This window comes from Sardina pilchardus, chromosome 8 (genome assembly GCF_963854185.1).
Source record: "Sardina pilchardus chromosome 8, fSarPil1.1, whole genome shotgun sequence".
Taxonomy (NCBI): Eukaryota; Metazoa; Chordata; class Actinopteri; order Clupeiformes; family Clupeidae; genus Sardina; species Sardina pilchardus.
Genome location: NC_085001.1, coordinates 3,439,196 through 3,453,814, shown reverse-complemented (window position 1 = coordinate 3,453,814; position 14,619 = coordinate 3,439,196). Strand labels below are relative to the sequence as shown.

Here is a 14,619-nt window from a genome sequence, read left to right as displayed (position 1 = left end):
TACAAATGTATTGCAATTACACTACTTTGAATTCCAAACATGTTTTTAGTATATTTAAGTATACTTCTTTTTGACCTGGGCAGTGTCTCTGTGGTGGCCAATAATGTTATTCGTTGTCACCTCACCTGACCTTTTACTAGTATTTTGTTCCTCTACTTTCACTATGAGGTTGGGTGAGAGCTATTTATCTTTATCTGTGGTGTTATGCTTTTCAGCTGTCTTTTTACGATGATTTGATTACACTGGTAGGCCTATATTACACAACTTGACAGCCACCTTACATTATAATGTAGAAAATGTGAGAAAAGGGAAAATAACTATTGTACATTGTGTGACTTTATATTATGGCAAACAAAATATGAGCTCAGCTGAGCTCCACAATAAGCATGGGATGCAACTAAAAGCCCTTAGTGACTAATTTTACATGTACAGCTACATTAACTCTTGCCTGCTCCCACTGGACATACATGCAATTTCCTCATCATCTGATGACTTGTTTTTTAACAACACTACACATCCATATGTATTGTTTTATTGAATACCCATGAGATAGGTGAGCACAAAATATCTATAAACAGTCCCAGGTCAGTTTATAGACAGTATGAAATATTGTTCATAGCATCATCTTCGGGAGTACAATATTTAAAATACCTGGATAAAGTAAACTTTGGATGTTAGATACCCAAGTATGACTAATTTGTCAAGCAATTCAAAACACCTTTCACCTTCTTCTTCTTCTTCTCTTCCTCCATCTCCATATCCCCAAAACAATGATAGCAGAAATTAGACAAACAATTGTCACAACCAGCAGGCCAATCAGCAAAGAAAGTGGGGGCAGGTTATCAGGATGTGGCTCAGCTTCTGTCAGCAGGATAAAAGTATGATTCATTCACCAGCAAACGTGTTTAGTGATCTGACATACATGATCAATATGCCATAATATGTGAAGCTGAATGTAATGTAATGTAATGCTGTCTAATGATGTCAATACCTATGATAATCTTGACCATGTTGTCCAGGCTGAGGTGTTCAGCTGTGCAGGTGTAGTGGTGATGCTGTAGTTCCTCTGCACTGACCTCCAGGCTCTTCCTCATCTGGTACGTCTCATCTCCATTAGGTAGCAGCTCCCCCCCAGTGACCTGGTGGTCAGACACAGGCTGGCCGTCTCTGAGCAGGGTCAGGTTGATGTGACGGGGGTAGAAACCAGTGGCCAGACAGGTCACTTCGGCTCCTCCAGAGTCTGCCTTCTGGAGGAGCCTGACTCTTGGCTTCACTGCGAAGAAGGGCATGGTAATTAAACTAAGAAAACAAAAGACATTTTCAGTTCAGAAGCATAAATATCTCCAAAACATGTCATGGTTTTATCTCTCTCAAAGGGCTGTGCTGCTGATGAACCAACCAGAATACCAGAAATACAGTGTGAAATACTGTATGTGCCATACTGTATATGTATTCTAGAACATCTCTAAGCTGAGCACTTGCTCTTGCTAGCTTTGAGCCTGTGTAACAGCTAACAGTGTTTTCTTTCTTTCTTTTTAACTCCAATTTCACAGTGAAAGCTGGAGACATTTCCGAGGACAGCTCCAGCTAGGGACAGGTGACCTATAACCAAGGAGGTCTGGTCACCCTAAATTAAAAAGTATAGTCTTCAAAGGTTTCAAATAAAATTTTCTACATGATACTGTTTGGGCATATTGTTACCTATTCACCATTACATTACTATAATTCAGCATTACTATAACCAAGAGTATATAGGATTGATTGATTGATCTGACAATGGCTTGGTTCTTTTTTCCATATCTTTATTAGATGTAGAATGTCTTCAGAACTCAGACCAATTCTATGCAACAATCTGCCACAGCACTCTTTTAAGGGATTCTCAATTAATTTCTATAGGTGTGATGGAGGAGCGATAGCATTGCTACAAATGGGATAGCCCAGGCTCAAATCACACCTGCAGTTACTTTAGGTAAAACATACTAAACACTATAACTGCTTTTAAAGAGGAACTATGCAGGATTGACGATTTCATCTCTGGTTTCGGTTTCGTTTTTCGTTTTCGCTCGTTTTATGCTTGCATTTTCTCTGCAGAGATATATAAATTGCAAGCGTGGTTCTTCGTCTCAGACTTCCAGATGTAAACAAGGAGCGATCGTCTCCTGCAGAAAGTTGCATAGGGTCTCTTTAAATGTACAGGAAACATACAACTTTTAAAGTCAGAAAAGGTATACCTTTTTTCACTATGCGATTCTTTTCCTTCCTCAGGTACTTTCTGAGTATTTTCATGCATAGAGGATGGAACAGCTCTTTTAATGCATATGTCACACCGGTCCACTAACTGGATTGCCCGTGACCAGGCAGAATTTACCAATATACAGGGAATTATGGTGGGCAGACGAATGACTCCAAGACAAGGATTATACTCTTAATTTAGTTTTTATTATAAGTATTTCATTGGCAATATACTATTAAAATAATGTCATGACAAACAGTTCATAATGCAACCACATACAATAACCCTAAAACCGTCTGTTCAATAAATGTAGTCCGAGTGGCAATTACTGCCACCAGCCACTAGGAGTGCTATACGTTCCAAACCACCACAGCGAAGCTAGAGGCAGAGAAGTAGCGGGCGACGAACCCAAATCCAAACAGTTCAGAGCAATAGCAGCGAGGCAGCCACAAGCTAGCAGGCAAAGCCCAGGCACCCACCAGCAACAGGCGTAGCGATCACAGCAACAGCAGCAGTATCAAGCAAGCAGGCCACAGGCAGAAGCGGGAGTAGAAGGTCGAGACAGGCAACAGTAGCAGTATCAAGCAGGCAGGCCACAAACAGAAGCAGGAGTAGCAGGACGCGACAGGCAACAGTAGCAGCCGAGCCGTCCCTCAGCGAAGCAGTAGTATAAGCGACAGCAGTCAGCCAGGCATTCGGCAAGCAGAGGGCGAGTCGTCAGTCGGATAGCCAGGCCTCCGGTGCAGACACTGCAAGACAAAGGACTCGGCGGCAGAGAAGGAAGTGCAGCGCGGCCAGCGACTAGCATAGACCAAATGCAAATAGAGCGGATAGTCACTTACTTAGGCCGGGCACAGACAAAATCTGTAACCCGGAAACGTGGTGAGCGCCCAACCCTTGTCCAACAGTGGGAATCCGATCGCGGCCTCTCGTCCGTGGCTAATGGTCCCGTAGTCACTCTGGGGTTCTCTACCGCTGTTGTCACTGCCGTCCTTTTTTCTTGTGCATCGCTGTCTGCGAATAAAGTACACAACATCCCCCCCGCATACACCTGTCCCACATCTAGTCCAATCAGCCAGCTCGCCAGGATTGGTAGAAAGTTAATGGGTCCATTAGTCCTCATTATCAGACACATTGGGAACACCAGAGATAAAGCACAGCACACAAAAACACACGTGGCTCATGACACTGCACACAAAACAAACACAGCAAAAGGACTATTAAACTAGGTCCACTAACTGGATTGCCCGTGACCAGGCAGAATTTACCAATATACAGGGAATTATGGTGGGCAGACGAATGACTCCAAGACAAGGATTATACTCTTAATTTAGTTTTTATTATAAGTATTTCATTGGCAATATACTATTAAAATAATGTCATGACAAACAGTTCATAATGCAACCACATACAATAACCCTAAAACCGTCTGTTCAATAAATGTAGTCCGAGTGGCAATTACTGCCACCAGCCACTAGGAGTGCTATACGTTCCAAACCACCACAGCGAAGCTAGAGGCAGAGAAGTAGCGGGCGACGAACCCAAATCCAAACAGTTCAGAGCAATAGCAGCGAGGCAGCCACAAGCTAGCAGGCAAAGCCCAGGCACCCACCAGCAACAGGCGTAGCGATCACAGCAACAGCAGCAGTATCAAGCAAGCAGGCCACAGGCAGAAGCGGGAGTAGAAGGTCGAGACAGGCAACAGTAGCAGTATCAAGCAGGCAGGCCACAAACAGAAGCAGGAGTAGCAGGACGCGACAGGCAACAGTAGCAGCCGAGCCGTCCCTCAGCGAAGCAGTAGTATAAGCGACAGCAGTCAGCCAGGCATTCGGCAAGCAGAGGGCGAGTCGTCAGTCGGATAGCCAGGCCTCCGGTGCAGACACTGCAAGACAAAGGACTCGGCGGCAGAGAAGGAAGTGCAGCGCGGCCAGCGACTAGCATAGACCAAATGCAAATAGAGCGGATAGTCACTTACTTAGGCCGGGCACAGACAAAATCTGTAACCCGGAAACGTGGTGAGCGCCCAACCCTTGTCCAACAGTGGGAATCCGATCGCGGCCTCTCGTCCGTGGCTAATGGTCCCGTAGTCACTCTGGGGTTCTCTACCGCTGTTGTCACTGCCGTCCTTTTTTCTTGTGCATCGCTGTCTGCGAATAAAGTACACAACATCCCCCCCGCATACACCTGTCCCACATCTAGTCCAATCAGCCAGCTCGCCAGGATTGGTAGAAAGTTAATGGGTCCATTAGTCCTCATTATCAGACACATTGGGAACACCAGAGATAAAGCACAGCACACAAAAACACACGTGGCTCATGACACTGCACACAAAACAAACACAGCAAAAGGACTATTAAACTACATCAAAATATTCACACATGTGACACCCTCCCAGGCTTTTCTATTGTCAGTCCCTGACAATGCAGTGGTCCCAATCAAAACTCACGTGACACCACACCCTCCCAGGCTTTTCCATTGTCAGTCCCTGGCAATGCAGTGGTTCCGCTCAAACTCACAAGGAGAGTCGCGATGGTGGCTGTCCAAAGTTCACTCGAGTGGACTTTCGAGGCGGCTCCCACTCATCATTCCCATTAGGATGTGACTCTGAACTCCCTTCGTCAGGGTGGTCGAGTTCAGGGTCCAAGGGTTCATTACATGGTGAGGGTGGTGCTGGTGGTACTGGTGGTGGCAGTGGCCGAGCCCAGAGTCCAAAGAAAGGGGCAACCGATTGAGTGTCCTCGGGTGGTACAAGTTCATCTACACACTCAGGCACATCATGTAACACAGTATAACAAGGTTTCAAAGCATTTCTATGAAGAGTCTTTTCCCTCCCTCCCTTTTCTGGCCTCACCTTGTATACCAACCCCGTATTGCCCACATGTTCACTGACAACATAAGGTTCTGGGTGCCATTGGCTACAGAGCTTACCTTGACCCTCCCTGTTACGGTTCCTGAGCCAAACTCTCTCACCTAGGACCAGGGGGGTTGCCTTTGCCTGTAGGTCGTAATGCTGCTTGTGTTGTGCTGCAGCCAAAGTCATTTTCTGCTGAGCTAACTGGAATGCATAGGTTAGTCTCTGATGGTGATTGGTGACCCAGTCCCCCCAGGTATATGTTGGTGATGGTTGATCAACACCAAGGGACACATCCACAGGGAGGCGCAGGTGCCTGCCAAACATAAGATAGGAAGGGGCAAATCCAGTGCTACTGTGGGGTGTGTTGTTATACACTTGTAACAACTCTGGGAGGTATTGGTGCCAACGGCTTTGTTTCTCTACAGTTAAGGTGCGCAACATGTCCAGTAATGTTTGATTCATCCGCTCTACCCTCCCATTCCCTGCTGGGTGATAAGGCGTGGTTCTACTCTTGGACACCCCATATAGCTCACAGAGTTGTCGCATAACAGCGGATTCGAAATTAGGCCCCTGGTCAGCATGCAGCCTCATGGGACAGCCGAATGGGAGAATTACATTAGACCACAGGGCTCTGGCAGTGGTAACTGCAGTCTGGTCACGAGTGGGTATGGCCCAGGAATAACGGGTGAAAAAGTCGGTCATGACCAGAATATTTTGGTAAGTGTCTTGTGGTCTGCTCAGAGATAGGAAGTCCATAGCAACCACCTCTAGGGGAAAGGACACAGGGATGGGATGAAGAGGGGCTTTATGCACAACCTTATCTTTCTGGAGACTACATGTGACACACCTTTGATGCATTTGACATACCTCAGACTCCATGCGGGGCCAAAAGAAGTGCCGGCGGATAACAGCAAGTGTACGGTCCACCCCAGCATGTCCAGCGGCTTGGTGGTACTTCTCCCATACTTCCTGCTTCCTGGAAGCTGGACAGAGAACCTGTAGCACAAGCTCTTGAGTTTTTGGGTGAGTAAGATGGCGATAAAGAACTCCGTCTTGCATTACCAGGCGGTCCTTCTGTTTGAGCAACAGTTTGACTGTAGGGGGCAGTGTTCGACGCTCAGAGGGTGTTGGTGTACAGCCAGAGGTGACATACCTGGTAAGATGTTGGAGGTCAGCATCTGCTTGTTGCGCCATCTTCCATTCTGCTGGCAGGTGGACCACAGCCTCAGCTGGGGACGACGGGGGCTCCATGGACAACAGGCAAACCTTGGCCAGCTCAGAGAAAGAAGGTTGCACAGGGGGTTGCACAGGGGGTTGCACAGGGGCTCTAGATAAGGCATCAGCATTGGTGTTCTCGCGGCCTGAGCGATATTTTACTTCAAAATCATACGCTGCTAATTGGCTGACCCACCTTTGTTCAGTTGCCCCTAACCGTGCGGTTTGGATATGTGCTACAGGATTGTTGTCTGTGAATACTAAGCACTTGGACCCCATCAGATAGCTCTTAAATTTTTCTGTCATAGCCCATTTCAATGCTAATAACTCCAATTTAAACGAGCTATAATTGGAGTCATTCCGCTCTGTGGGATGTAAACTGCGGCTAGCGTACGCCACCACACGCTCCTGTCCGTCTTGCACCTGTGCCAGCACAGCACCAAGCCCTTGGTTACTGGCATCAGTATAGAGACGGAAAGGAAGCGCGAAGTCAGCGTACGCCAACACTGGTGCTTGTGTCAAAACGGTCTTCAGCTTTTGAAAGGACTCCTGACATTCAGCTGTCCACTGAATTGGGCGGGTGCCAGTCTTCTTAGCTGCCGGGACACCAGTAAGCAGGGAGTTGAGGGGACGAGCAATTTTGGCAAAGCCGGCAATAAAGCGCCGGTAGTAGCCAGCCAGTCCTAAGAAGGCACGAACTTCGCGGATGTTACTAGGGACTGGCCAGTCCTGGACAGCCTCAACTTTTGCTGGGTCAGGTTTTACCCCGTGACGAGTTACCACATGGCCGAGGAAGTTGACCTCCGGTTGTAAAAATGTGCATTTATCAGTGCGTAACTTAAGTCCGTGTTTGTGAAGGCGCTGGAAGACCTGCTCTAGGTGTTTAAGATGCGTAGCAAAGTCCGGTGAGTATACGATGATGTCATCAAGATAAACTAGCACCGCCTCTACTGTAAGGCCACTCAAACAACGTTGCATCAAACGTTGAAACGTTGCTGGTGCATTGCATAGGCCAAAAGCCATGCGGTTGAACTCATACAAGCCGAGTGGCGTAGAGAAGGCGGTCTTCTCACGATCATCTGGATGGACTTCAACTTGCCAATATCCGCTCGCAAGATCTAGGGTCGAAAACCATTCTGCCTTAGTTAAGGTGGTTAATGTCTCCTCAATCCTGGGTAGCGGAAATGAGTCTTTATGAGTAACGGCATTTAATTTTCTGTAATCAACGCAAAAGCGCCAATCACCAGATTTCTTCCGCACCATCACTATTGGACTTGACCACGGGCTTGCACTCTCACGGATGACTTCCTTTTCCAGCATATCTGCTAGAAGCGACCGCATCTCTTTGTACATGGCTGGAGGCAGGGGCCGGAATCGCTCTCTAATGGGTGCCGCCACTCCAGTAGGGATGCGATGTTGCACTGCATCAGTTCTTCCAAAATCCGCCTCCCCCTGTGCAAAGAGCAGGCTCCATTTAGCAAGTAAGGCACGGAGCTCACCTTGTTGCTGCGTCGTGAGGTCCTGACGGTTGGCAAGTTCGTCTAACGAGTGGGCCGGTGGCTCGTCACAGCCCGCCTCGACCACCCGAACCTCCACAACTCCCTCTTCGTTGGCTGCCAAGGACAGGTCACACTGGCCATGGATTTCAGTTTTATCCAACCGGCATAACCGGCCCAGCTTTTGGTAACGGCCTAAGGGGACATCATAGGGGTTCAGGTTACACAGGCGCACAGGGAATCTCCCATTCCTTACCTCAACCACCGCACGCGCTATGCCGAAGGAAGAGGTCTCTGGTAGGGCTTCGACCAGGCCACAATAGGGGGAGTCACCCCGGCTTTGACGAACACATGCCCAGACGACAACCTCACTTCGCGCTGGCAGGCATATCCGTCTTCTGCTAGCAGGCCAGATGTGTCCCACTGGTTCCTCGTGGGCTACGGTGGTAACTCGCTGGCAAACGGCAAAGGCTTGGGTCCAGGCCCTCCGGGCCTGTGCATGGTGTGGGGAAGACAAGAAAGGGTCAGGTCTCTGGAACACAGCATTCCAACAGGCGCTAATAACATTCATGCCAATAATTAGTTGGTTTGTCAGTCCACCTGATTTCACAATTACAACGCCCCGTTCCGGCACTTGAACACCTTCTATGACAAAGTCTAGGGTGGCATACCCGACATAAGGGATATCGAGGCCATTGGCAGCTTTTAACGTTAGGAAATGTTCTGGGTCTAGCCCCACCTGGTGGGCAAAATGCAGGTCAAACAAATTCTGGTCCATTAATGTGACTTGGGAGCCAGTGTCCAGCAACCCCTCTAAATTACGCCCATTAATACTAACAGGAACGGTCGGGCATTGTCCCAGAAAAGCACTCTTGGCCCTCATCTTACCAGGTTCTGTCACATGCCCTGCTGCTTGGACCTCAGCGGCAGGGTCTACTCGTTTAAAGCCGGCTGAGACGCTGAGCGGCTACGGCAGTGACGTCCAATATGTCCAGGCTGACCACAGCGGTGGCAGATTGGTTTGCCCTCAGAATCCCACATGAAGCGTGTCTGTGACTGGGCCCGTCTCCTTTCATAAGGTGGAATACCTAGAGAAGGCTGCATTCGAGGCGGCCGGTCACTCCAGAGCTCCTGTGTCAGCTCCTTCAGGTGGGCTTTCAGGTCCCCCATCAATTCCTCTTTAAGGGTTTGTTTCCAGTGCTGCTCCTTTGAACTGGACTTGGGGGCATGGGACTCACCTACTAATGCGCATGCAGCATCCTGGCCTTCCAGCTGGTGGTGTTCTTCTTCCAGGAACAACGCCTCCTTGTACACACCTGCAAATGCTTCCCTTGGATGCCTGCGAACAAATGTCTTTAGAGCACGACACAGACTACCTTCCTTTAAACCAAGTAGCAGTTGGTCCCGTAGTTGTTGGTCAGAGGGGGCATTGTCTTCAGCTCTGATATGGAGCTGTCTATGTAGTTCTCGTAGGCGCAGGGCATAGGCCCTCAGTGGCTCATTAGGTTTTTGACGGCAACTGAAAAATTTTGACCGCAGCACAGACACAGGCAACTGGTCCCCATACAGTTTAGCTAGTTCTATAAAGATCTTGGCAGCCTCATCTCTATCTGCCTCATCTAAAACTAATATTTCACGTTTGGCATCTCCATATAGGGCCCCCAATAACAGATCAACAGCTTGAGCCTCATTAACTGCAGCTGCAACAATTAAACTTGATATTTGCTCTCTCCATTCTAGATACTTCATTCCTTGTGATGACCCATCAAATTTTGGAACCCAAGGCGCCCCAGCAAAAATTGGCATCATGGTGAAAACAAGTTATATACAGAGGCAGATAAATGGATCACACAACGTATACAACAGTGGCAGTTTAAACAATGTCTAAGAATCCTATAACTCAGATTAATTCGTCTGCTACCCACAATACCCTGCTCGTCAGCGCCAAAATGTCACACCGGTCCACTAACTGGATTGCCCGTGACCAGGCAGAATTTACCAATATACAGGGAATTATGGTGGGCAGACGAATGACTCCAAGACAAGGATTATACTCTTAATTTAGTTTTTATTATAAGTATTTCATTGGCAATATACTATTAAAATAATGTCATGACAAACAGTTCATAATGCAACCACATACAATAACCCTAAAACCGTCTGTTCAATAAATGTAGTCCGAGTGGCAATTACTGCCACCAGCCACTAGGAGTGCTATACGTTCCAAACCACCACAGCGAAGCTAGAGGCAGAGAAGTAGCGGGCGACGAACCCAAATCCAAACAGTTCAGAGCAATAGCAGCGAGGCAGCCACAAGCCAGCAGGCAAAGCCCAGGCACCCACCAGCAACAGGCGTAGCGATCACAGCAACAGCAGCAGTATCAAGCAAGCAGGCCACAGGCAGAAGCGGGAGTAGAAGGTCGAGACAGGCAACAGTAGCAGTATCAAGCAGGCAGGCCACAAACAGAAGCAGGAGTAGCAGGACGCGACAGGCAACAGTAGCAGCCGAGCCGTCCCTCAGCGAAGCAGTAGTATAAGCGACAGCAGTCAGCCAGGCATTCGGCAAGCAGAGGGCGAGTCGTCAGTCGGATAGCCAGGCCTCCGGTGCAGACACTGCAAGACAAAGGACTCGGCGGCAGAGAAGGAAGTGCAGCGCGGCCAGCGACTAGCATAGACCAAATGCAAATAGAGCGGATAGTCACTTACTTAGGCCGGGCACAGACAAAATCTGTAACCCGGAAACGTGGTGAGCGCCCAACCCTTGTCCAACAGTGGGAATCCGATCGCGGCCTCTCGTCCGTGGCTAATGGTCCCGTAGTCACTCTGGGGTTCTCTACCGCTGTTGTCACTGCCGTCCTTTTTTCTTGTGCATCGCTGTCTGCGAATAAAGTACACAACATCCCCCCCGCATACACCTGTCCCACATCTAGTCCAATCAGCCAGCTCGCCAGGATTGGTAGAAAGTTAATGGGTCCATTAGTCCTCATTATCAGACACATTGGGAACACCAGAGATAAAGCACAGCACACAAAAACACACGTGGCTCATGACACTGCACACAAAACAAACACAGCAAAAGGACTATTAAACTACATCAAAATATTCACACATGTGACACATACTTGACATAGTTTTTGTATATTTCACTGTATTTAATTGGCCATTTCAAGTCAGTCAGGAATGAGCTCTCATGTTTGTTGTAGTAGACCACATCTCCACTTTCACCATCAAAAGCCTCCATTACAACCATTCGTCCCTCTTCATCATTTCCTAATAGTTCACAACCGGTCAGTCTCTGCAGAGTTTGGATTCCTGCATAGGATGGAAAGGGAACATTGAAGTACATGCTGAGGACATGATAGCAAAAATGGAAGTCCAAGGAGATGCTGTATAAACCAGTGACAATACATATATGTAGCTACTAGCATTTAGCATTTAGTTATTTACCTTTGCATAGGCTTGCACCTGTAGGCTAAATTAAATGTACTGTAGCTTGTCAAAAAAAACAATTGTCACAATACTTGCACAATATCTGTCTAGATGAATGTCTAGATGTGACTATGACGAGACACAACAGAACACTGTGGTCAGGAGCGCCGCTGGGGAAGAGGGGGGGGGGGGGGGGGGCTTGGGGGGGGGGCTAGGAATCCTATAGGATTGTCCAAAAAAATCCATTCAATCCTATAGGGTCCCAATCATATAGGATCCTATTGGTTCTAAAATCAGACTATTATCAGGGGGCCCAGAATTATTGTCTGTCAAAGGGCCCGAATTTTATAGTAGCGTCTGACTCTGGTTGAACCAGAAAAGTGGAATTCCAGTTAGTGACAATCTCTGCGACACATAGCCACAAATTGAATTCAGGTAAGTAAGGGATAACGGCCGACGAGGTGACCGGTTCGATGGAAATAATGGCTAAGTGGAAGTCTAGAACTCCGGCGACGTGCGAAGCAACGAGTTTGGCGAACTAATTTTCAAGTGTGTATCTGAAAATAGTCCCCATAGGCAACAAGCAGTTAGCAGTGCGTGATATCACTGCGTCCATGGTACGTTTGCAACTTCCTTTGATTATTTCGCCAGATGATGGTGACAAAGGCGGGGAATGGCATGGATAGCATCAGTAAGGAAGCGCAAGATTATGTTCTGTTTTTCACACAATTTTTTCATGCTTAGTTTTCATTATTATGATGCCAGATCATAGACCCAGAACACTAGTTTACATGGGCTGGCATCAGGCGAGCCAAACATACCCATAATTCTTTGTGTTTTGATGAAGTTGGTCACATGTCTTAGCGATCTCTATACATCATCACAACCCTTCATCCTGTCCTGTTTTACTTGTATTCTTGGTGAAACTGAAGAAAAATGTGCACATCTGTAGACAATAAAGTTTTCGTACTCGTATTCGTATTAATCTGCAATTTTGCTAATTATTGTTAAGCTATCCCACGTCCCAGCATTGTTGCTTCAAACATGGTTTTATTTCAAGAGCTGATGATCTGAATAGGTGAGCATATGTAGAGTGTATTGCACTGATTAGTGTGTTCTTACCATGTGTTTTGTTGAAGTGATCCTTCAGAGACAGCATTCTGTGTCCCATACCCTCAGAAATGTCCCCACATACCAACATAAAATCCTTCTGATCCTCTTCATCTACAGGGTCAGTGAGATTTGGACCTCTGCGTTGAACCGTTTTATGAATTGAATCATAGTATCCTACTTGACAATCATCAAGCATCAACAAAGCACTAAATTCAGGAAATGCAGTCTCACCATTTATGGCAGTTGCAAATACAAGTAAAGTATGGCCTCCTGCAAAAGACAGTTTTAAGAGCAATGGATTGATGAGAACTTCAATTGGCTTCAAAATGAACAATCACAACATACTGTATAACATAGGCATGGCTCAGCATGAACAGCATCACGTCTGGAGATTAAAACAGTATACATACCATGCATTGCATATTTCATCATGAATACAATACAATATACATATAAAAAAGGTGATATGTCATTTATTATAAACAGACCTTATTGGCATTTATATGAATTACAAGTACTGGTATTCTACTTTTATAGAAGCTTTGTAGAAATAAGTCATTACCTGCTTGCACGGTTGATAAAATGTGAACTAGATATAAAAGCACAGAGAGTGTCATGATGACTAACACATCCAAGGGAGGTTTTGGAAAACAGACGGAACAGAAGCACTATAAAGTATACTTGTCAGACGGACTTTGATTGAAGTTGATAGTCAACACAAGTTTTTTCTTAATGTCCCTCCCATAAGGTGGAGCATGCTTAGAAATGTACTCAATGTACTACTGCGCGTTTCTCATAAGCACATTTGTACCTACCATGAATGCTGCTGGATGGGATTCCTGAGAGGCGACAGACAGCTGCCATGATCATCATAATGTGCATGATTCGTAAGCTGGAAAGGAAACTTGTTGTCCAATTCCCACTTGGTCTACGTCAAGTGTATTTATATAGCACATTTCATAAAGAGGTCATTAACTGTGCTTTACATGCCGTAAACAAAACCACAGTAATAGCCAATAAAAGGCCAGGGGCAGCAGTCAAACGATACTACAGATTCAGAATTTGTAAGTTAGCATAAGGCATCTGAACAGTTTGCCCTGTAAAACTGGCTGTAATTGAGGCCTTTTATGATGTCATCAGAAAGTTGGTTCCAGAGTAGAACCGCATAGTATCTATGCTTCACCACGTTTAGTTCTAATAGCAGGTTTTAGTAGCAGGTTTTTCTCATGACACCTAAGAGGTCTGGAGGGGAGTCCGTAAATGTTCTATAGCTCAATTCTTTCACAAAGTCAATAGAGTCCGGGAACTCTTAACTGGGAAACATTTGCAACAATCGCAATGTGCACTAATCACTGGTCCAGCGTTATACCAATCACATTGATCAGAGATTCCTAACATCACTTCCTACTTCATCTAAACTTTACCAACTGGCAATAAACAGCATCAACAGTCAAGAAACGATGTATGTGGGTCTACAATTCTTATGAATATATCCATGTGGGGCTACATGCCCATAAAGTTTTGTGCACCCCAATCTTTCAGTCTCCCAGGAATCCTTGACGGGGAAAAAAAAAAATCGGACTAAGCCTACAGTACTGTAAATGATCGCCACTTCGCTGCCTGGCGGCCATAATAAAATGATCAAAAAATGATCAAAAAAACGTCTACTAGCTACTTGAGTCACTTTATTGTCAACAGAAAAGTGGTCTGTGATATGAATGCAGTGGCAGAAGATTTTAATAAATTCTTTGCATCAGTGGGTCCCAATCTTGCAGAAGAAATAACACCGCCAGTAGAGGGCAGCGTTGAACATTTCTATGGAATGGGATTCTTCACCCCATAACTCCACCCACTTCACATTTCTGAAAAAGGCTTTCAAAATGGGCAGGACGTTCTGAAATTTGGAAGGTAGTGCAGCACTGCTGCAGCCAATCAACCATGGTGATTTCGTGTCAATCTGGGAACAAGTGCTGCAGACATGGCTTATCACAGGTAGGCTAATCAGGGCAGCAGATGTTGGGGCGTTTCATTCCTAATTGGTAATGACCCGGTGACGTAGTCTCGGGAGAAATGCCATGGCATGTTTCAACCTGTAGAGGGCGCAGAGAGCTACATCTCCAATACAAAATCATACGAAATGTTACTTTTCTCGGGAAACACGATTTTTGTCAATATTAACCCTGGTAATAGTGTAGGTCACCACTTATGAGTAATTTCAATCAATCAACAACTCAAAAAACATATTTTAGGGTGCAGTTACACTTTAAAGAGGTTATTAC

General features: G+C 46.3%; 1 protein-coding gene across 2 annotated transcripts in view; it reads right to left on the bottom strand.

Annotated features, from left to right (window-relative positions):
• Positions 1–13,026, bottom strand: part of LOC134088458 (major histocompatibility complex class I-related gene protein-like) — a 28,451-nt gene extending 15,425 nt beyond the window's left edge. The window contains exons 1-6 of one of the 2 annotated variants that reach the window (XM_062542421.1): positions 12,903–13,026; positions 12,350–12,610; positions 10,920–11,110; positions 2,232–2,319; positions 992–1,273; positions 726–861 (exon numbers count right to left, since the gene is read on the bottom strand). In XM_062542421.1, coding sequence (XP_062398405.1) covers positions 726–861; positions 992–1,273; positions 2,232–2,319; positions 10,920–11,110; positions 12,350–12,610; positions 12,903–12,957 — 1,013 coding nt within the window. In that variant the 5' untranslated portion in view covers positions 12,958–13,026. Of the gene's footprint in view, positions 1–725; positions 862–991; positions 1,274–2,231; positions 2,320–10,919; positions 11,111–12,349; positions 12,611–12,902 lie in introns of those variants that run through there. The other variant, XM_062542422.1, reaches the window with a different exon arrangement.
• Between the last annotated feature and the right edge of the window lie 1,593 nt (positions 13,027–14,619).